General features: G+C 55.5%; 1 protein-coding gene across 1 annotated transcript in view; it reads right to left on the reverse strand.

The window, feature by feature from the left end:
* The window catches only part of NTN1 (netrin 1), an 88,263-nt gene that overhangs the window by 13,206 nt on the left and 51,846 nt on the right, over nt 1-23,211 (reverse strand). Inside the window, exons 3-4 of the mRNA XM_032129162.1 lie at nt 10,934-11,083; nt 8,522-8,575 (exon numbers count right to left, since the gene is read on the reverse strand). Coding sequence (XP_031985053.1) covers nt 8,522-8,575; nt 10,934-11,083 — 204 coding nt within the window. The remainder of the gene's footprint in view (nt 1-8,521; nt 8,576-10,933; nt 11,084-23,211) is intronic.

The following is a 23,211-nucleotide window of genomic DNA, read 5'->3' on the forward strand; positions in this document are numbered from 1 at the left end:
TGACTCGCGGGCGTGCACAGGAGGCACAAATGATGTGAGACTCTTGCAGGATTTGTCCCCAAATGTTTATGTGACAAACCTCTGGAGTCCCAAGACTTGTGCTGCCTGGCTGTGCCAGAGGCTCCTTGTCCTGCAGGTCCCTCTCACCCCTCTCCATGAGGCTGCAGAGGATCACCCTGGGATGACCTGCCCATGGAAGGTGATGCCAGAGCCCAGCCAAAAACCAGGCTGAGAAGGAACAGAGCTGCCTGAAGGACACCCTTTGGCGCGGGGAGCAGCCTGGTACCTGCAGCGTGGGGGGTCAGTGTCCAGCAGCTCCTGCAGGAGCGATGAGGGGGCACCAGGACGGGTTCAGCCCCAGCTCCCTGTCCCACTGTGCTGCCCCAGTGTCCCCTGCCCACGGCGTGCAGAGCAAGCCTTGGTCTCACCCTGCTGCTGTCCAGCCCTGCCCTCCTGGCCCTGGCAGGGCTCAGCTGCCCTCAACAGACCTGGGACCTCCCTGAGCCCCTCTCAGCCCATGTCCAACCCAGCCACCCTCCTGAAGCACCCAAACCCCCCTGGCTGCAGCCCCACGGTGCAGGACAATCCCGGGGTAACATCCAAGCCCCCGGCTCTGTCCTCCCTGCCTTTGCTCAGCTGCACAAATATTCCAGTGCAAATCCCTGTTTCAGAGCCGCAAGCCCAAAGCCACCCAGCCCTCGGTGCTTTTTTCCTGTCAGCCCTGCATCCCGAGCGGGGACATCCTGCTCCTCCCTGCTCCTGCCTGGGGCCGGCAGCCCCCGGGCTGGGGAAAGCACAACCTGCCCGCGTCTCCCGGATAAACAGAGCGGGAGGGATCGGGAAGAGGCCGCTGGAGCTGCTTGTTCACAGAGGGAGCAGGTGGCGGGCGGCTGGTTCGTGTCGCTCGCAGCTCAGTAAAACGTGTCAGCACAGCCTTCAGCAGCTTTGCAGCTCGGCCCGTCCCCTTGATAGAAGTAATTCTCTGGCTGGGCAGAGACTTTTCACAGCTAAACACCTTCTTTGTTTTGCTTAATTTCTTCTTTTTTTTTTTTTTTTTCAGAATGTTGAGTTTTCTCTGTTTAAACATCTTCGGTTTGGGGGTTGTCTGGGGTTGCTGTGATGAGGCTGAGAGCTGCAGGGTGCTGAGTGCCATCCCATGATTTGTTAATGATCCCGCTCTTCCCGGAGTGCTGATGCTCCCAGGGCTGGGAAGGAAGGAGGTGCTGGCAGCAGGGCTGGGGGTGCTGAGTGTTGTTGCAGGGAAGACCCTGCACCAGGCGCCTCTTGCTGTGCTTGCAGTTCCAAAATCAGCTTTGGGCCGCTGCGAAAGCCACATGTCGGGAACGGAAATTAAAGGCCCCTTGATTCTGACATGATAGAGCGATTAAAGCCACATTTCTTGGCCTGGGTACCTAACTGGAAATGCAGATATAAGGCTTAGATCCCCAAGGGGATTCAGATTTCTAATCCCAATTTATGCAGCTAAATTCCTATTGATTTCCCCCAGGTAGGGCCCTAAATGCCTTTGTGGGCTGCGATCCAAGGCGGAGGTGTTGCGGCTTAGGAGGGGAGCCCGAGCTCTGACAGTCTGACCTCAGCACTTGGGGGTGGAGGGCATTTTCCTGCCTTCCCTCCCAAGGGCTGTGCTCTCTGCAGGTGGGGGTCTGGGTGCCCCCATCTCCTGTTGTCACTGGGGGGGGATGTGCAACCAGCCTGAGCCACTGAATGAAGGTGCAGCTCCAAATATCAAAGCCTAAATCTGTGATTCCTTCACCAGAGAGAGCAGGACAGAGAAAACGGGACTGGGGTCTACCTGGGGTCCCAGGCACGCCCAGAGTGGGTCAGTGCAGATCAGTGGGGCTGGTTTGATTTGCTCTAATGCAAGGGGAGGCTGGTGGTGAACAGCTTTCAGATTCCTGCCCCTTTCTCTCCCTCCCCAGTGTTACTGGTCACAAATCCTCCATGCATGAGCTGCCCCTCCTGATGGGAGCGAGCAGCAGTGACCGTGGGGGACACGGCAGCTTCCAGGTCCCCACTGGCTCTGGATAAATCTCAGCTAAACTTCTCCACAGGCATCCCTAAACCTGCACATTGCTGCAACTCCTGGCTTTCCAACGGCCCCTGCAGTGGGAGGGTCTGTCCCCACCCGAGGGATGGGGTTTGTATTTCAGTGTCCCCCACGAGTACCCAGGGGGAGGAAGGTGCATTTTTGTGTATTTATTGAAGCTGGGTCTGAGTGATCCCTCCCTTCACCAGGAGTTGGGGAATCCCAGCTCTCGGCTGTGTCTGTGCCCAGACCCTCCTGCCATCAGCCACAGCCCTGGGCTGCCTCCCTGAGCCCATCCAACAACCACAAAACTCTTCCAGGTGCTCCTAAGAGCTACTGCAGTCCTGTGGGATGCGCAGGACATCGTGTCCAGCTGCTCCACGGCTCTGCAGATCTTCCTGCTACCCATGGCACCGAGAGCTCCTCCAGGCTGCTCAGAAAGAAATTTCCAGCCCCTTTCCCAGGCAGCAACCCCACATCCTCTGCTTGTGGCTGGGGCCTGGAGGAAAAGCACATGGATCCAAACATTTCTGAAAACATCTCTGTGAGCTGTCCCAGAGCATCCCAAAGGCAGGTGGGAGCCACGTTCCCAGGTGACACGGGACAAATGAAATCCAGCACTGCCCAGCCCTGGGACTGGACAGGATCACCCCGTGCCAGGGTTGGCCTGGAGCACTTATGGCAGGGATGCCTTTGGCTTTCAGACCTCTGGAGATTTCCCTGATAACCGTGAACTCCTGGTTCACTTCCCACAGCACTGAAGCTGCCCCTTGCTTCCATCCCAAAGAATTATTTTACCATCTCCTCCATCAGTCCCAGGGAAGGACTGGTGGAGTCATTTGGAGAGCTCCAGCTCTGCTTGCTCCGAGCTTCTGGCTCTGGGCCTGTGCTGACCACACGTCCTGAGGGAGGGGATGCTCTGGAGTAGCCCTGTCCTTTCCCAGGGAGCATGGATGGGATCATCCCCGTGGGACAAGAGCAAGGACAGCAGTGTCTGGCTCACAGAGCAGGCGCTGACTGTGAGGGTTCACTGCTGTAATTTAATTTGGGCTGGACTCCACCGGGACTCTTTGTCTCGGAGCTGGCTGCTTTAACGTAAAGAAGCTTTAATAAAACAGCAAAGCTAAGGCAGAGAATCCTTCCCAGGTTATTCACTTGAGCGGTGGGATCTCTTCTGCTGTGCTTTGCTGCACCCTTGTCCAGCCACTGAATGGAGCAGGGGTCTGTTATCACAAAACAGGGTCTGTTATCACTGATTGGGTCTGTTATCACTAATTGGCTCTTCTCCCCTCACCTGGCTGTGACCCAGCTGTCCTGAACGATGCCCTTTGCAATTATCATGTGCAAATTAGTGCCCTGCATCCCTGGCCAGCTGCAGGACAGCCGGTGTCCCCAGCAGGATGGCCTTGGCCGTCCCTCCAGCATGGCCAGGAGCTGGAATAGGGAGGCATATCCCTTCCAGGCCTTGGGATGAGCTGGGGCTGGGCTGCTCCAGCCATGCTTGTTGTGTTACCTCCAGGATGGTCCCCAGGTCTGAAGCAGTCTCAGCCTGTGGACAGAGATTCCAGGGGCCTGGATCTGCCCCCTGAGAGTCTGTGCCAAGCCCTGCTGCACAGCAAGCCTCTGGCACCGGGTTGTATTTAACCAAGTGACTGTGGTCTGTCACCACAGCTGGGAGCAGCAGTCCCCAGGAGCTGGCAGGGATTTGTCCCACGAGCTGAGGTGGGTCTGTGACCAGTCTGTCAAGGCAGAGGCACCTGCTGGGCCCCAGAGCATCTTCTGGTCCCCAAAGCGGGCTGAGGAGCCCTTGGCACCAGCACAGGGGTGCGGGGGGCACCGAGGCCAGCCCTGCCCTCTGCCGAGCACAGCCACCACGGCACTGAGCTGTGCCACTCCTCGGTGGGGCAGGAAAAGCGGGAGGAGTTATTTCCACTCTTTTTGGTTTGTTTGCTTTGGTGCTCTGCAGACCCAAACCTTCCCCCGGGACCCCACTGGCAACGGACACACAAAATCTTCCTGCAGGACGCCTCGGCTCCTTGGGAGCACCGGGCGGGAGCATCCCGAGCCCTGCCTGCAGCGGATCCTCACAGCCGGCGTGTCCCAAAGATGCCCGGCTGCTCCGTGCCACCCCGGGAACTCGCTGCCCGTCTGCGGGAGAAGATTCCCGGAGCTCCCGGCCAGGCGGCCGAGGGAGAGCCGGGAGCGCGGATCCCAGCGGATAACGGCCATTAACCTCTCCCTTGGAACAAGAAGGTGCAAATGAGCCCACAGCAGCCTCCTTTCTTCTGGCTGAGCAAGATTGATTGAAAAACAAATTGGCGCAAATAAAGCATGTAATTAGATTAAAGCCTCTCGCCTGGAGCGGCTGGAAAGCGGCAGCGAGCGATTCCCGGGAGCCCGCAGCCCCTTCCCACCTCCGCAGCCCCAGCGGGGCCTGGGGGCCACCGGCCCCAGTGCTGCAGCAGGACCCCGGCACCTCCAGGATGTGCCCAGGCTGTCCCCACCTCATCACGGGAGTGTCCCTGGCAGGCCCCTCGTGCTCGGCCACTCCGGTCCCGGCTGTGGCCCAGCAGCATCCCGGCAGCTGGGTCCGGCGCGGCTTGGGTGCCTTTGGTGCATCCCTGGGAGCTCTGGTCATGGTCAGAGGGGACCCATCCCAAACACCACCCCAGCCCCGCTGCAGCTCGGGGGGAGTTCGCTCCCTGCCTTGGAGCCGCCGGGGGCCAGTTTGGGGAGGGGGATGAACGGCCTGAGGGATTTTTGGTGTTTTGGGACAGGGGTGCCCAGCGCAGCTGTGGCCTCACAGCAGCATCCCAATTTTCCCGAATCTAAAGGGAGCAGGAGGCAGCGGCTGTGGCTGCTGGTGACACAGTGGGGACAGTCCAGCTGTGCTGGACACCCACTGGAAACCCTGCACTGGAAAATAAACCCTGCACTGGAAAACAAACCCTGCACTGGAAAACACCTCGCTGCACTGGAAACCCTGCACTGGAAAACAAACCCTGCACTGGAAAACACCTCGCTGCACTGGAAACCCTGCACTGGAAAACTCCACACCAACACGGAGTTTTACGGCTCGTCCACCCCACCTCTGCCCCCTCCTCAGCCCCCTCCCGGGAGCAGCCAGGGCTGGCTGCACGTTTCCTACCCCTTCCCACAGGATTTATCGCAGTGATGAGCCCCAGGACACGCTGGGGACATGGGGTGCAGATCCAGGAGCGCCCTGCCAAGAGCCACTGCCAACACCATGAAACACATTCCTAGGAAAACATCTGTCCTCGGGAGCTGAGCACCCCATAAATTCCTGCCTGACAGCAGCTCCCAGCCGAGCGGGAAAATCACAGTTTTCTGTTCAGGGGGAAATGCAGAAATAGGGAGCTGATGCTGGGGACAAGAGCTTGGTGTCACCAAGGGGAATCAGCCTCTGGAAACGTCCCAGGATGGGGAGAGGGAGCTCGTCAGTCCTGGCTCTGAAGCTCGAGGGTTGGCTATGGTGGGATATGGGGATGAAGCGCTGCAGGAATGGAGAGATACGGGGATGAAAGAATAAGGGAATGGAAGAATGGAGGGAATCAGGTGCAGGGATGTGGGGTTGGAGGAATGCAGGGATTTGGGGGCAGAGGCAGGCAGGGATGGAGGAATGAATGGATGTGGGGCTGCAGGAAGCCCTGCACTGGGATGACAAGAGCACGGTGCAGTTGTGCATGAAGCTTATCTGCATCTCAGCAGTTTTGGGGGGGTTGTTTTAGGTTTTTTCCCCAGACTTTCTGAGATATTTTGAAGGGACCAGGATCTCCCTCACTGGAAGCCCCTTTCCCCTATTGTGCTCCCAGCCATTCACTGGAGATCACCATGAGAAACCTTTCAGAGGGAGCTGGATGCTGCTGATCAATCAGTCAATCAATCATGCAGTCAATCCATCACCTCACTTACAGCTGAGACAAGCCAGAGAATGCCCAGGCAGGGCTGAATGAATTCCTCCTTTGGATGGGTACAAAGCTGGAGACCCCCAGGCCGAGCCCAGACGTACCCCAGGGTGAATGAAATGACAATTTCCCCTCCCAGCTGCACTGCAGGGAGCTGGGCAGTGCTTTGTTCCCAGGCTCTGGGATGCTCCTGGCTCTCCACAGGGCTGACACTTCCTCAGAGCCAGGAGCTCTGTCTTTTCTCCCTACCAGTGCAAAGTCTCCCCATCCCTGGATTTGGGAGCATCCTCACCAAGAAGAGCCGGCTGTTTCCCAGCCTGGCAGCTCCCCCAGGCAGGAGCCCTTCGGGGAGGAGGCTGAGCCCTGTTCCCAGCTCCAGCACTGCTGATCCCATGCACACACTCGTGTTCAGGGAATATCAGTGCTGGGAGATGGCTCGGACCGGTCCCTGCTTCAGATCCGAAGGAAAGCTCGGGCTGCCTCCTGTGCCCCTGTCCCCACACTGTCATTTCCAAGCAAGCCTGGCACCCACATGTTGTGGAGGCAGCTGCGGCTCACAGGGGTGACTCCTTGTTTCCAGCTGCTGCAGCTCATGAGAAGGAGCTGTGGGATATTTAATCCTTTCCTACTGTCACTTTTCCCTTGGAGCTGTTGCTGCAGTGATGGTCACAGTGTTTGTGTGGCTGGAGCTGGGGACAGTGGAGCTGCTCAGCCAAAAAGGCCCCGTTGCCATGGGGATGCCCAGGTACAGGAGGGCTGGGAGGCTGGGAATGAGGTGTCTCTCAGCTGTCCAAGCCCTGGACCTGCAGTGGGAGAGGGGATTTCCATGTTCCCCCTGTGCCCGGCGAGGTTTCCCTGGGCTGGTGCAGGTGCTGGGGGCAGCACACCCGAGGGACCTCTATTCCCTCCTTGTCTATGCATGGGAATGGCCTGGGAGCCGCCCCCTGCAATCTGCATTTTGCCCTTCTGCTGAGGGCAGAGGAGCCCGTTCCTGCTGCTCACCCCGGGATTGTCCCAGGAGAGACAGAATTTACCTGGGAGCAGAGGGTGGCTCTGCCTGACCTCAATACAGGCATGGGCAGGCAAAAATCGAAGCTGTTGACATTCACACAAAGGAAAACCAACCCTTTTATAGGGCAGGAATACTCTGGCTACCTGCAAATGATGCTGAAACAGCAGTTCCAGCTCGTCAGGGTCAGTGTTCCTCATTCCTGGTTCTTGGGGCGGGATTCGGGCTAAAATTTGGATTCCATGTACGGCCGTCTCTGCACTGGGTCTTCTGCCCCCTGGGAAAGCTGCAACCAGCAGCCAAGGCTGCTCTGGGTCTGTGCACCCTGGGGTCCCTCAGAGCTGGCTTTTCCCTTTCCTGCATTTACATCCAGCCTCTTCCTCACCAGCCAGGAACAAAAGGGCCCAAAATGACGTTTGGAAGGGCCAGATCTGGTTTTGAAACTGCAGAGGTTGATTTCCAGGGGAAAACCATGGGGAGCTGCATCAATCCAATCACCTGGTTTTATTTAAGCCCACTGGCTGAAATCATCCACCTCCAATAATCATTCCCGAGAAAATCTGGATTTGATTCAGATAAGACAAGGACTGACTGGCAGGTTTGTAAACCTTCACCCCCCACTGCTATTTTTGTTTGCCCTTTCACTGTGGTCTCTTCTGTCTGAGAGGGACCAAAAAAGGACCAGAAAAGCTCCTCGTGCCTGGCAGCAAAAAGGAGCAGCAGCCCCTCCTCATCCTCCAATCTCCCGGCATGGGAGAGCATGGATGCATTTCATCTAAACAATCCATTTTTGGACTGTTTTCCCAAACTGATTGGGACCCCTGAGAGTTCAGCAGAGCCAGGCAGGACCCCCCACGCCAGAGCTGACGTTGTCCCACCCCTCCTTCCAAGGCCAGCTTTGGCCCCTGCTCCTCTGCAGTGGCTCAGGTTGGGGTGATGCTCCCTCAGCTCTTGGCTGCTTTCTGTCCCACGTGGCCACAATCACAGGACATGGCTCAGGGTTCAATCCAAGGTGACATCCGTCACTTTTAGTACAAACTCCTTAATTTATGAACCCTCCTGCACTGCTGAGAAAAAAGTAAACAGCTTTTACACCTTGTATCCTTCACAGATGGGGCTCAAACACCCCAGGAACCTCCAGGCAGCAGGACAGGACAGTCAGCCTTTCCTGGGACCCTTTGGCTCCTGCTGTCATCCCCTGGTCAGAGCCATCCGACACGAGGGAACTGGGAACAGAGAAGTCCCTCGGTGACATGGGGTGCAGGTGTGGTTCCACTTGGATACAACACTGGGTAACCCCCCTGTGCTCCCAGATCCAGCAGGAAAACCTCCTGCACCTTCCCTGCTCTCCCAGGTGCTCCGAGGAACACCAAACTCTCAGGATGCTGCACACGTGTTTCCAACACATTTGGCCATAAAAGGAAACCGCTTGTCCCGGTACAAACGACAGGATTTATGCATTTAATGCAATTTGTCTCGAGGGAAATGATTGCTGAAGAGACGTTTAGCACCGAGATGCTCCAAAAGAGCAGAACGTACCTGCGGGCTCCTCGGCGCTGCTGGCGGCCGTGGTGGGCGGAGCAGCCGGGATCTCTGCAGGGCAGCCAGGGGCACACGGGAACGGAGAGGAGAGAAAAGCAGGAGGAGTTATTCCAAACCCCAAAGAGCCTGGTCCCTGCAGGTTCCCTTCCCCACCATGTCCCCCAGCAACAGCCCCGAAACCAGTGCACCGGGAACTGGGCAACCAGGCATCCCCCGAGGGTATTGCAAAGGGGGTTTTTAACAAAAATCTTTGGCTCGTGGCTTCGTGCTGCACTGTGCCCAGCCCCTGCGGGCTGCTGTCCCTCCCTGTCCCTGGGGTGTCCCCTCCAGCTGCTGTCTCCCCCCACGTGTGAGGCAGTGCTGGCACTCCCCTGGTGTGAGGCAGGGTGCAGGTACCACACTGCAGCTCTGCTGGGGTGCCAGGGCTGCCTCCCACATTTAAAGGAAACACAAACACATCTGGTGCCAATTCCCTGGTTCCTGGCTCTGATTTGGGGCCAGCTTTGCAGAGCTGAAACCACATCATGCTCTGGATGTTCATTCCCAAGCCTGGGTGTGTTTATTGAAAGGATGGACTGCGGACGGGGGCAGTTGTACAGTCCCAGCCTTGCAGGATGCTCTCCTTCCCCAGCTCTCACCATGGACGTCCTTCCTGCATTTAGGGCATGGTGCTGCCATTTCTGTGCATTCCTGGGAGTCCTGGTGGGGGAACACCCCACAGTCCAGTTTGGAAGTGGAACTTAGGCATGAGCTGGGAGTGGGCATCTGCCTCTTTCTGCTTGTGTTCTTGGGAAAATGCATGGCCACAGAGGCAGGGTTTGCACTCCTAAGGGTGCAGCCCAGTCAGCATCAGGTGATTTTTGGGTCACTCACCTTCATGCAGGTAAACCCAGCACAAGACACGGTGCATGGCCAGGCAGCACCGAGAGCCAGCCCAGCCGTCCCAAAGCCAGGGCTGGGGGTGCTCGTGCCTGGCCTGACACAGACCCCACGGGGGTCTTGCTCCTTCCCCCAAGGTGTTCTTTCCATGCCTACAAGTCTCTGGGAACAGGGAATTACAAGCCGTGGTAAATCAGAGAGTGGCTGTGCCCAGCCCCAAAGCCTGGATGGGCCATGTTGAAATCCTGGGTCTGTCTTTATTTAGTGCCAGCAATCCCAAGGGAGCTGATGCAAGGAACGCTTTGCTCTCTGATTTCCCCGGGCCCTGGGGAATGAATAATGATAAACCTTTGTCCACACTTGCTGCAGAGCAGACTGGAGCCACGGCTGGACATCTTGGGGACAACAAGCATCTGCTTTGGGCTCTTGCTGTCCCATTGCGACACGGGGAAGAATGAATCTCAAGTGACCCCAAACCACCCTGGAATGTGTTTCCTTCAGCAGGAGAAGGTGGAGAAAGGGTCTCTGCCCCAGAATTTGGCAATGGCCATGCTGAGAGGGAGAATGGTGTGGGAACAGAATGTGGGTCCCCAACAAAAGCCTTATTCTTCCAACCTTCACTTTTCTTGGGCCTTTTTCTCCTTTTAGCAGCAGGGGATCACCCTCTAGGGGAGCAGTTACTCCATCCCATCCCATCCCATCCCATCCCCACTAATGTTGATGCTTTGTTTTGTTAGGGCAGGTGGAGATGTCCCACAAGGTGCATGAGCCACTGAAACATCCAACAGCAGCAAATCCAGCAGGCAGCAGGAAAGCTTTCCTTTTCTTCTGCAGCATCCTTGGGAAGGAGCCAGCAGAGAGGGGCACAGGGCTAAAACCCAACTTCCCAGGCAGTGAGAGCTCAGCAGGGGCTGGGGGTGCTCCTGGTGTTTGCAGAGCAGGTGCTGCAGTGGGAGCTGTACTGGTGCTTCTGCTGTTGTTTCAGGAGCAGAGGGTGAGAGGAGCCTTGGGAAGGCAAATGGAAAAGCAAACCCAAGGAAGCCGGTGGTAAAACCATCCGTGTTTCTGGGAGGGTTGTGTGGGTGCAAGAGCCCCTTCAGCAATCCAGGGGTGATGGCAGCTCCATCAAATGAGCAGCTCCTCCGAGCTGAGCTCTGTGCCAGTGCAGCACAGCCTGATTTTGGAGAGAAAAGCCTGTTGGAACGATCTGCCTTAACACCCAGACCTGACTTGGCACCCCTAAATAAACGCGCTCTTGGGGCACCTCTGTTCCATGGAGCAAAACAAAATTCCCGGTGAACTGGGCTGTAGATGCACTCACAGAACCCGCCCAAGAAGGCAGGTGAGCTGCTGGAAGCCGCTGCTGGATTTGGGACCATGTTTGGGCAGTGTGGAGGGCAGGGGTCCCCAGGCAGCTCTGACCCCGAGCGCCGGTGGGGTTCAGCAGCCCCCCAGCCTGGGCAGCGGCTCCGGCAGGTTTTCAAGGGTTAAAATCTCTACTCTACAGCCACGGAAAGAAGATCCACCTACTTATGCAGGGGGCGATGGGCGAGCGGCTCTGCTGGTAGCCCTTGGCGCAGCGGTTGCAGGTGATGCCGGTGACGCCGTCCTTGCAGGGACACTGGCCCGTGGTTTGGTTGCAGGTCTGGCCGGCGGCACCCACGGGGTGACAATCGCACTCTGCGGGGGGAACACACGACAGCAGGGTCAGGGGAGGGCACAGCGGGGGCAGGAGGCGATGTGGCATCGGCGGGGAGTGGGGCAAGGACCGGGAGCTGCGGGATCTCCCCCGGCACGGCTGCACTTCTCTGCCGCCGGCAGCTCCGGCAAACCTCCGCGACTGAGCTGAAACAGAGCTGGCATTTGGCACAGGGCGTGGGGGCAGCTCTTGGGCACAGGGGCAGCCCTGGAGAGGGGGTGGCCCTGTCACAGCCCCGCCGCGGAGATGGAAGTGCAGCCAGGATGTCCGAGCCCGGGAGGCAGCGTGGGGATGGATCCCACGGACATTCCTCACCCCATGGGTGCTGAGATCAGGAGTCTGCAGGGTTTAAAGGGAGGGGAGCAGCACCCGCTGCCCCCGCCCAGCAGCCCCAAACTGCCCGGGGCTCCCGGGAGCAGCGGCAGGGCTGGTACAGAGGTACAAACCCGGCAGGGCTCCATCACCCCTCAGCACACCGAGCTCAGGCAGGCAGCAGTCGCTTGCGGGAGCTTGGGAATTCATTTCACGTGCACTCGGAGAAAAATCAAACCAGTCCTTTCAGAGCTCTCGCTCGAGCCCTTCCCGCTGAGCAGCATCCCTGGCAGCTGGCACTGCGGGCACAGGAAGGAAATGCCCTTGTGGGATGCAGGCAGGCTGGAGGACCTGCTGTTCCCGGCCAGATGGATGGAGCCTTGACGGCAGAGCCGGGCAGATGTGAAGGGTTTGGCAGGGGATGTAAATACTGCACTTGAAAACATTCACCATCTCATTTCCCACAGTGCGACTTCACCGGCGCAGCTGTTTGGGGGAAAAAAAATTTTAAAAAAAGGCAAAAAAAGAAGAAAAGCCCAAAAAAAAAAAAAAAAAAAAAAAAAAAGAGAGAAAAAAGAAAAAAAGCATCAAGGCTTGTTATCATCACTGCTCCAAAAGGATTACGGCCTCACACATTTGTTAACAGCCCTGATTTCTAAGAGCTGCAAGCGCCGTGCCAGACTGTGGTCTGCCCCTGCTGAGCGGTGGCAGCGAGAGGCAGGCAAGCAGGAAAGCTTTCCTTTTCTTCTGCAGCATCCTCGGGACGGAGCCAGGCAAATCCCTCCCTGGGGAGCTCTGATCCCCTCTCCTCCTGCCCCTCAGGGGAGCTGCCTGCCAGGAAGAGGGGCTGGGGGAAACCTGTCCCACTGCCTGGAGGGGGCTGGGCTGGGGGTCAGGGCCAGGGTGGGTGTCCCCGTGGGCACCAGTGGCTTCAATCCCCCCAAGCCCCCCAAACTGGGCACATCACTCCCATGAGGACTTTTCCTGGACTCTGCAATGCTGCTTTGTTTGTTCTTCACCCCCCTGGCTCTGAGACACCTTAAATCTGCCTCATTTGGGGACAGCAGATCACATCCCACATTGGTTTTGCGTTTCCAAGTTTTGGTGTTTGGCTGGGGGTTCCCTCCAAGCCACCCCAGCACGATCCTGCTCCCTGCACCAGCAGCCCCCAGTCTGACCCTTACTGGGCAGCAGCTCCCAGGCTGATCCCTTCCCAGCAGGGTTGGGATGGTGCCTGGAGCACCCCTGCTCTGGGATTGTCCAACTTCTCCCTGCACAGGACACCCCAGAGCTCCAGCAAACTGCCACCAGCCCTGACCCCACCAGAGCTGGGTGGGAAGAGAATGAGCCTTGCCAAAACCCAAAGATTTTTCACATGAGGGGGAAAAAGACCCTCAAGAAACCAAGAAAGCTTTTGCTCCTTTTCTCCTCTTTTCCTAACACTTCTGATTCGGGGTTTTCAATTAAAAGTCCTGCTCTCCCCCCTGCCCCGAGCTGCCCCTGGGAAATGGCTGCTTGCAAACCTGCCCACAGCAGAAATCTGCGTTTCTGAAGCTAATTTAGACCGGAAAGGTTTTAATGTGAAATCAGCGTGGCTGGTGATGAGCAGAGGGGTGTTTAGGTGGGAAAACCTTCACACTGCAGCCCCAAGGGATGGCTCAGGTAGTGCCGGGGGAGAGAAAATAAAACCACATTAAACGAAAGCCTGAAGGAGGAACAGGAGAGAAACGAGTTAAAGAAGAGCAGAGAGGCAGGAGTTAATAGAAAAATAAGCAAATCAGGGAAAGGTTACCCAAGAAGAGGCAAAGGGCAGGAGGATGGGGACGAACACGCCTCATGTTTCAGGCGTCCCCTCCGGGGCTGCTCCCAGGCATCGCCTGCAGAGCCCATCCTGGGAGGAATCCTCCCCCATTTCAGTGGGACCGCTCGGGCGAGAGAGGGAAAAGAGGGGGAAAAAAAGCCTTGGTGATGAGTAAGATTGCCAGAGTCAGGCTCCTGGAGGCCGGGCTGAGAGCACAGAGCGCTCTTTGGACAGCACAGAAATAAATAAATCGCGATGCTGCCGCTTCCTTCCCCCATGGGGTAACGGCTCGGCCAGAGCTGCCGGGGTTATTTTTACAGCCGTATTTGTCTGAGGTTGTCTCCTCTGTCACGAAGCCGGCTCCTGTGAGGCTCTCATGTCCCCATGTGTGATGTTCCCGAGGTCGCAGAGGGCACGACTGACAGAGGGTCTGGGACTCAGCCGCCCGTGGGCCAGCATTTCACCAGGATGAGCTCCGGGCCGATCTCTGCCAGCTCGCTCTGCCGCTCCGTGGGGAAAATCCCCTCGGGGTGCAGGGACGGGCTCTGTGTCACCGGTCCCCAGCGTCCCTCCGGGGCCCCGCGGGCAGCGCAGCTCGGGCTCTTTCCGTGCCCGAGCCCGTTGTGCCGTGTCTGTCTTCCCAAAACTCCGGGAATCAGCAGCGGCTCAGCGCTCCCGGCGCAGGGAGGCAGGAGGTGCTCTCGGCAGTGTCTGCAGATGTGGATTTGCTGTCCCTGTCCTCGAGAAACTGAACCAGCGCCAGCAATTAGGAGCAATTAAAGGTAATTTACAGCTCCCCGGCCAGTGCAAACACTTGCAGCCAGCAATTACGGGCTCTTCTCCTTCCCCAGCCATGGAGGGCCGGGCTGCTGGTGCTTGATGCTGATTTTTCCAATCCAGTTCAAATTCCTTTGGGTTGCAACCCCAAATGGAGGGAAGCGTGCACCAGCATCTCAGCGAGGGGGTGATTGGTGCAAACGCCCATTTGGCTTCGCTGCCTTCCGATGGGCGCCTTGGGACTCACAGAACGGGTTTGCATTCCTGAACTTCCCTGGCTTTCATTCCTGAACTTCCCTGGGTGCAAGGATTTGTGGATTTGGTTCATCACCCACCGAGGCACGGAAATTCAGCAGTGCCCTGCGCTGAGCAGAGCCCTCGAGGCACCAGAGCTGAGGGAACCTCTCTGATCAGGAAGGGAGGGCGTCCGGGACATCCCTGGAGATGCTCAGTGGGATAACACGTGGTTTTTCCTCATGCCTTGCTCGAAGGGATCCCACCATAGAGGGTACAGTGGGATGGGAGAGAAGCAAGCAGGGATGCTGCTGGAGCAAGAAAAAGGGGCGTCTGCAGTCTGTCAGCCCACAGAGCATCAGGAGGAAGGGAAATAACTCTCAGAATTTCGTTTTTTCAGGAAATCTTTGAGAAAAACTTATGCTGAGTGTCTGTGGCAGAAATGACCAGGAATTCCTAGTGAAAAATGAAGTTATTTTTTTGTTGAAAACATGGCTGTGGAGGAGAAAACAAGGAGTAGGAATGTGTGGGGAGGGCAGCAGTGGGGGTGCCTCTGCTCCCAGAAGCTGATTTTTCCTGTAAAACAACCACGGCCTGGAAAGCAGGGAGCTGAGAGCACTCCCAGGTGAGCGTCTTGAGCGTGGCTGCTCCAGATGTGAGGAGACCACGTCGCTCTCTGCGAGACAGACCCAAAGTGGCCGAATGGATGAGGGGAGAGCAGCCAAAATCCGGAGTGCAGAAGGATGCATAATTGGAAGGAGGGAACAGGATGGCTCATCCACGCTGAAGGGTCCCAATTAACTGCATCCACTCCAGGAAAAGATCTAGGAGTCAATGAAACATCTGGCTGATTGCAACGGAGCTCAGAAGAGCCACAAGATGGGAGGCTGTGCTGTGAAAGGGGGAGAGAGAAACTCTGAATTCATATCAGGGCACTATAGAAATCAATAGCACGTCCTCAGCTGGGAGCCAGAGTGAAAGGCACGGAGAGCACCCACGGCAAAGATTCGGGAGGCCTTGCCAAGAGACGGTGGAGGGCTGCCAAGCAATGCACAGCGCCGGGAAGGTCAGACAGGTGCTCCTCTTCACTGGTCCTCAAAGCCCAGCGACAAAGGGACATTGAGGGCGTTGAAAAGGCAACCTTTTCAGTGATAAAAGGAAACGCTGCCTTGCACCGCATGTAATTAACTCGTAGAACTCCTGCTACGAGACACCATGGCAAGGGCCCAACAGGATTAGATAGGGCTCTGAATGAGAACATCTGTAGTTACATTAGCTGGGATTAATATATATATGGATATAAGCACTGCCAGGCAGCTCCTCAGCGCCTGCAGCCAGGAGATTTCCCCCCGGGGCCAGGCTCTGCAGAACTGGCTGCCGTGGGCTTTTATAGCTCTGTCTGGAGCTTCCAAATGAGCCCCTATTTTCTGTACAAACCTGCTGAGGCAGAGCATCGCCCACCCCAGCCCAGCCAGCGCCACCTTTCTGTGCTTCAGCTCAGGTTTGGGGCTAACAAACACCTGGAAACATCTTGAGGCTGTGCTTGGGCTAAAAAAAACCCCACAGTTTTTCAGTTCAGTTCAAGTGGTTGGACTTGCTGAGATGGTTCTGCCTCACTGAAGGCTGACAAATAGCACGACAGAAATGCAAATATTTTTGCACCCCTGGTGTTTGGGCAGAGGTATTCCCAGCTGCTAATCCTGCCCCACACACGTGTGGTGAAGGCTAAACAGAGGGATAAATCTCCAGGCTCAGCTCTCCTCAAGTGTGACCTTTATGGAGAAGGTACCCGAAAAGATCTGCATTTTTGGAGAATTGGCATCTTCCTGCTTTTGGGGAAGCTGCTTCCTTGGGAGGTTTTCAGAGTGATGAAAAATCCTTTTGCCCAGACAAGAGCAAAAGGCTGGATTTCCCAGGGTGTGCAGATTCCCCCTTGTCACCCTGGATGTGCCAGGATCACAAACCTCACAGGGCTCCAGATCCAGCCTCTGGACGGAGCAGGAACCCAACAATGCATTAAACTGGAAAAAAACCCTTAATTTGCAATAATCATTGATGAAGGCTCCTGTATTCGGGAATCACACTCAGTTTTAAGTACAAATTCAAGTCCCAGGTAGCCAACATGCCTTAGGTGCACATTTATATTTAACCAGGCTTTAAAATGCTTTTCCAGAATCGTGGCCAAAAATTGCTTCCCTTTGGTTGCTTCCCTTCTTTCCTCCAAAGACTTCAACGGGAGTGAAAAAATGTGGCTACAGAAAACTTCTGCTGGAAAACAGCGCAACAAACCCAGGTTTGTTGTCAAAATGTCAAAACAAATTCAGCTTAAACTCTCCCGTTGCCTCAATAAAACATCCTGATGCAGCAAACATATCTCACTTAACCTTATGGTTTAGTGTTTATGGGGGTGGTTCTGACATTATTACTTAAGTGAGGGTTTTTTGTTGTTGTTGAGTTGTTTTTTTCCTTCTCCACTGTCTTTAGGAACTCAGGTACTTTAAATCCTACTCCCTCTGAACACATCTAAGCAGGGAACTCAAGGTGGGAGAATTCCTGGGGTGAGTCCTGTTGTCCCCCATAGCTGAAAAGCTGAAATCCATCCCAGAGGTGACCTTGAAGTGGTCCCTAGGAGGACAGGATGTTCTTACAGCTTCTCTTCGGCTCCTGTCTTTGGGAAATCAATTCAAAACAAGCAGGGCTCCTTCCTTTGGATCCCTATCCCGGTTGTTTGTCTGTGGGTGAGGGAAGTCTGAGCTGAACCTGTGCACTTGAGTGCTGAGGAGAGGTTTGTGCTGGCTCTGGGGACATCCTGTGGGGATGGGAGAGCCCACAAGCACCACCAGAGCATCTCCAGCATGGGCAGCATGTCCTGCAAATCCCATGGATTTATGGGGAAGAGAAACTGGAATCTGGTGTGCACCCACCCAGCCTGGCCCCAGCTGGTTTGCAAAGGGGTTGAAATGTCTTTGTGCTAACTCTGCATACCGATAATGACCTCAAATATTAACCATTAACTGCGAGCTCGGCAGCCTGTCTGCGGCACTGGGAGCTGGATTTAGCCCTCCAAAGGATCAGGTTCACGTTCAATGTCCCTCAGCACATTCTCCTGGAGATTTAAAGGTTTCTTGCCAGCAGAACATGAATTCCTCCTTTTATCAGGCAGAGCCAAACAATCTCTGGGTGTCTCCTGCTGTCCCTCCTCCTGCGCCACTTCTCAGGGCTCTCCCGTTTCCCCTCCTGAACTGGCACTCGGGGGAGCCAAGGGCTTTGGTGCCCTGCAGTTTGGGCCAAATTTCGCAGATTAGACCTTGGCTTTGTCTCCTCCGTAACAAGGAACAGGCAGGGCCACAAAGCCTCCACTGAGCCGGAGTCGGCGCTAATCCGGAGGGGCCTTGGAACCCCGGCCATAAATCCACTTTTTGGGCAGGAGCTCTGTGGGCAGGCATCAGTGACACACACAATGGGGCAATTATGGCAGCACTTCCCAAAATGCTTGGAAATTCCCTTGTTCCAAGATGGTTCAAACTTCCCCTGTCCGCTGAGAGCAGCACCTCCCACTGATCCCAGCAGGGCTGCAGAAGCTGCCAGCGATGCTGAGATGAAGCATCGGGGCTTCCTTCACCCCACTTTGCTGGTAAGACTTGGGTTTTATCATGGAGGATGTGATCCCTTCTATTTTGCCATCAGAAATGTCAAGTGTGGTCCAAGAGCTGCAGGTGCAAGAGCAGCAGGTCAGGGGGGCACGGTGTCCTCATGGATCTAAAGCAAAACCCAACTCCCCCTGCTCTCGTGGGAGATGTCACACGAGGAGGAGTGAGTTGGGAACGCTGTTACTGAAGGAAAAACACAGAGGCAAAGTTTTTCTCTTCCTGATGCGTTTTTAGCCTGGCTCTGGAGGAAACGAGGTTCCTACAAGTGCACTCTCCCACAAACAATAAAAACCAAATCTGGCAGCGGAGCAGAAGTCTCAGAGATAATGAGGTTGCCACAAGCCTCAGGAAGGGAGGCAGTGGGGAAGGTGAGGGAGAAGCTGGAAAAGCTCTGCAGAAAAGGATCCTTTTGGTGTGCACAGCCCTTGTGGGACACAAGGATCCACAGTGGGGAGAGTCCCCAGCACCCCAAGAGCAGGGAGAAATCCCAGTGAGAGCTCCTGGGGCACAAACCCCAGCCCCTGGCTTGTGATGCTCTGAGAAGCATCTGTTTAACTGGAAAAGAAATCCTTTCCTACCAGAAAAAAACCCCTTTTCATTTTAGTACACTGAAAACTGGAGTGTGGGGATGAGCAGGACTGAGCTGGGGTTTCATTCTCAGGATCTGAGAGCCTGAAGGACTTTCCACTCCTGAGAACTGGTCTGAAGCAGGAAATTATCCCAATTATTGGAAAACATTTCTGGGCAAGGCAAATTCTTCCTTTTCTTTCCTCTGCCTTGCAGATATGCAAAGGTCTGGCTGTGCAAGTGAATTTAGCAACTTTTGTCCTTAGTCTGAGACCAGCGGTGGAGAGCTGGGCTTTAGTCTGGTTTTATTTTCTTAACGGGGTGCAAATTCCCCTCTATTGTGTCGCCACTTCTGACAAACCACAGTCCCAACCTGCCCTCCGGGATTGCTCCTGGATGTTTCTCTGCTGGAAACCCAAACCCCAGTTTGGAAGGTGGTCAGCCCCCCGTTCATCCAGTAAACTCCTCCTGGGCGCCAGCATTGCCAGGATGTGATTTTTCAGGAATGCAGAGCCGGCTCTTGTCAGGGAATCAATGCTGTCTACATTTTCCTACTCAGCCGGATCACCCACGTGTCTGCCATGGATTTGGGACTCAGCTGTGAGCTGTGTCTCTCCTCTGAAGGTGCTGAGGTGGTTTCCAGATGGCAATGGAGCCTCCAGGTCCTTCTGAGAGGCTCTGGAGCAGCCTCCTCCGTCCTCCCCATGGCTCCCTGGATTCAGCAGCATCCTGCCCTGAATTCCACAACTCAGCAAACTCTGCCCATTCTGCCTCACACAGAGGCAGCTGCCTAATTTGATGTGTCTGCTCATCCATCATTAAAATGTGGATTTTAATGGATTTTTAAAAGGCTGGCATGGCCAGGGAGATGCCTTGCGTTGAGCTCAAGTCTTCATCTGAACAAAAAATCCCTGTTTTTCCATGGTTTCATTCTGCGAACTCAGAACAGCTTAAGAGTTTCAGCAATGCTCATGTCCCTTCTTTTCTCTGGGAGCCTCCCAGCCCAGGTGGGTGAATGGTGCAGCTCTGCCCTGGGTCCTGGGGGTGCCACGGAGGAGGTGGCACTTGGTGGCACTCGAGCCTCCTGTGCTGCCCCAGGACACCCCCACAGTGACCCGTGAGCATGGACAGCATACAGCTGCCTTTCTAGAAACCTTCTCCGATGGTCTGTGTGTGTCTGGGGGCTGTGATGACAAGTTTTGGATGCAGGAGCCATAAATCAGCTCTCAGGGCTTGCAATAATATCGATAAAAGGAATTACGGGGCTGTGGGGAAGGGGTGGCTCAGGCACAGCCACTGACAAATGCAGGATGGAAATGCAACTAGAAAATCATTCCTGAGGCAGTGGAAGAGAATCTCCACAGTCCTGGGGAGAAATTAAAGTCTGTGCTTGGCAGATCGATGCCTGGGAAGTTTGGAATTTCTCCAGGGATGTGATTTCTCCGGGGTGACCAAGCCCTCACACAAGAGCCCAACCCAAGCCCTGCCAGCACCACGAGCTGGCTCCTCTCTCATCTCAACAGTGGCTCCAGCTGGAACCCAAAGAGGAGGAAAAGGAGGAAAGGAAGGGAAGGAAGATTGGCCATCAAGGACAAACTCCCTGGGGTGAATTCCTGGAAAGTACTGCCTTAGACTTCTCCTTACAACCACAGCTGATCTGGACGAGAGATGGGCATCCAAATGAGGCCGCTCTGGAGAGGGGAACATCTCCCTCAGGCTGCACCTCAGCCACTCCTGAGGTGACCCCAAGGGCAGAGCTGCGCTGGTCCCAGCAGAGCCCTGCAGGAGCCACCCCTGAGGGCCCTGCTGGCCCTGGAGCCCGGGTGTAGGGATCCAGCCAGGCCATCCCAATGTCTTTGGGATGCTTCAGCTGTGAGCTTGTCTGCCCCACACAGGTGTGGGTTGGCGACCGTGGTGACAGGGGACATCCCCAAGGCTGGAGGGATGCTGACCATGACTGGAACCACGGACAGACTGCTGTCCCTGTCCTACACTGGGACACCAGCAGCGGGACACCTCTGGGGGCAGTGGCACCATCCTCAGGCTCTGCTGTCTGTCGTGGGTGTCCTGCCCGCCACCTCCTGCACCCCAACTTCCCAGCGGGATCCAGCAGCGGGAAGAGAGAGGTTCCATCTCCCCCGGCCCAGCCTCCAGGGAACGAGCTCTCGGCTCTAAGCTGGTCACGCAGCTCCCTCTATAGTCAGTGGAGAGAGACAGGGACTGGTGCCACTGGCCCTGTCACCGGGGGCTCTGCTCCACTCTCCCGGCAGCATCCTGAGCCAAAGGGGTCCGGGAGCCCCCACTCAGTGCCTGCAGCTGGGTGGGAAAAAAAACGCTTTATCTGCACTCCTGGAATCAAAGACAGGAGGCTGAGCCCGGGGGGACAGGTCTCACCTCCCTCTGCTCCAACCCAAATTGCCTCCAAAATGCAAATGTCAAGTCTTGACCCCCGGTGGGTGCAGGCCGGGCCGGGCGGGGAGGCTGGGAGTGCTTTTTGGGGTTTGCACAAGGCATGAAATCCTCCAGCACAGCTGGAAAACTCCCCAGGCTGCAGCAGCACCAGGCGCACAGACAATCAATCCCATTTCCTCCCCAAACGCTGAGCCCTGATGAATGTGACCTCTCCAGGTGCCAAATCCTGCCCCTGCACGAGGGGTTTGCGCTGGCAGCCTCAGCACAAGTGCATTCAGAGCACGTCTCGTTTGTCATCTTTTCATCAAGAAGTGTGCAAAGCCTCTCCTGAAGTGCAGAGCTGTTTTACAGCCAGGCTATAAAACCCTGCAGACCCTACTCCAGTGGAATTACATTAGTGCCAATAATCTGGCAAATATCAGGAGGGAATTTAATCAAAAGAACCAACACCAGGGCCCTGATTTACAGCGGCCCGTGACAGAGCGGCGTGGACGAGGGTTTGCAGGACCCAGATGTGGAATTTCACTTGCAACATCATTTGGAGCAGAAGGAAAGCAGAAGGAACTGGAAGCAGGGCTTCGGCGTGCTGGGAGCTCTTGGTGATTTCTCAAAAGCCAGGGAGAAAAGAGGGACAATTCATCCTTGTCTGAGTCTGGAAAAATGAACGTGAAAATTTCTCATACCCCGAGTTTTGTTTTTCTCGGGACAGCTGCCACACCAGGGCTATGCCCAGGAACAGGGGCTGGATGTCCCTGTGCCCCAGGACAAAGGGCATCCCGCTCCCCTGCCCGCAGGGATGAGCCCCTCCATCCCCCTGGAGGAGGAGCAGCAGGACTCCTCCAGCCCAGGATCCGTGGCTGGGGCAGGGATCAGCTGCAGCTGGACCTTGGAATGCCAGGGGAGCCCTGGCTTGGTGTCCCTGGGCTTGCCTGACCACCCACCTGCAGCAGCCACATCCTCCATGCCCAGCTCCATGCCCAGCTGCAGCCTGGCAGGCTCTGGCACACACCCAGCGTTGCCACTCTGTGCAATATCCCTGCTCCATCTGTCACCAATTGCTTTGCCTGTGGTTTGCAGCCTCCGTGCCACGGCCTGCCTGGCGAGCCTCTGTCCCAGGGCATCTCTGGCCACTGACAACTGCCAGGCTTTTATCAATTTTGCAAGGAAACCACTGGAAGCAAACACAGAGCACAGCACCTGGCACGGCTGGATCACTGTTATCCATCAGGGAAAACCATCCTTAAACCCCAGCTTCTCATGCTTTTACCTGCACTGCTGACCTGAACTTCAGATCATTAGAAAAATCTTTTCTCTAACAATTATTAAAGGTTTGGCTGTTGGAAACAGCAGCAGCCCTGAGCTGGCCAGGGGGTGTTGCCCAGCTCTGCTTTCAGCTCATCTTTTGCTGCCTGAGCCTCACCCGTGCCCTGCAGCACGTGTGGAAGCTTGTGAAGCTCTCTTTTTCTCCAAGTTAAAAAGAAGGAGACATTGTGCAAGCGTTTCTGCAATGTTATATTTCTGCATAATTACCCAAACCAACCATCCCAAACAATGCAACTCCAGCCTCTTTAATTTGCTGATGTTTGATGTGCTGTGAGCTGAGGCACCTCGTGCATGGGATGGAGTGGGAGATGAGGAATGCAAGGGAGAGGAGAGGCAGCTTAGCTGGATGTGTCTGTTAGGCTGAATTAATGGAGTTGAATTAATAAAAAAATGCCTCTGGCAGCTCTTTCATGGAGCCTTTGCTGTGAGCTCTCATTGGAATAGTTTTTTCAAGGTAGAAAAAGGGGAATAAGACTGTCTGAAAAAGGGATTTCTTTTCTGCTATGGCAAAAAGTGTCTGTTTTCAGTAGGGAAAAAAAAACAAACCAAAAAATTTAAAATGCTGGAGACACAAAACTTCCCAGCCAAAAATACCGATTTGAATCCAAAAAGCTTTCCATTTCTTGTTGAAATGAATCTTTAGAGAGAAAAGAGCTGAGGATTTGAGCATTTTCTGACCTGGCTTTTGAACGTTTGTTTGATTCCTTTGCTGCACCTCAGGTTCAGGATTTCCATCTCTTCAGCAGCAGCTGAGAGTTAAAAAGGTTCATTTGCAGCATTTGCTGTTCTTGCTGCTCCTGCCCCAGCTGAAGCCCCGCTCGCCTCCACGGCCACACGAGGAAACCTCAAAATACTCCAAGCTCAAAATAAACTCGTTTCCCCTTTTTCTGTTCTCTCCTCGTCCGGAGGAGTGACAAGTTCTGTGCGTGGGCTCAGCTCTGCCTGAAGGGTGGGAGCTGGAGACGGGGCTTGGAGGAGGCTGATTTAAATTCTACATCTCACCCAGAGCTGGGATTTTGTGCCCCTCTACCCT

The sequence above is a fragment of the Corvus moneduloides genome, chromosome 19, assembly GCF_009650955.1.
Source record: "Corvus moneduloides isolate bCorMon1 chromosome 19, bCorMon1.pri, whole genome shotgun sequence".
Lineage (NCBI taxonomy): Eukaryota > Metazoa > Chordata > Aves > Passeriformes > Corvidae > Corvus > Corvus moneduloides.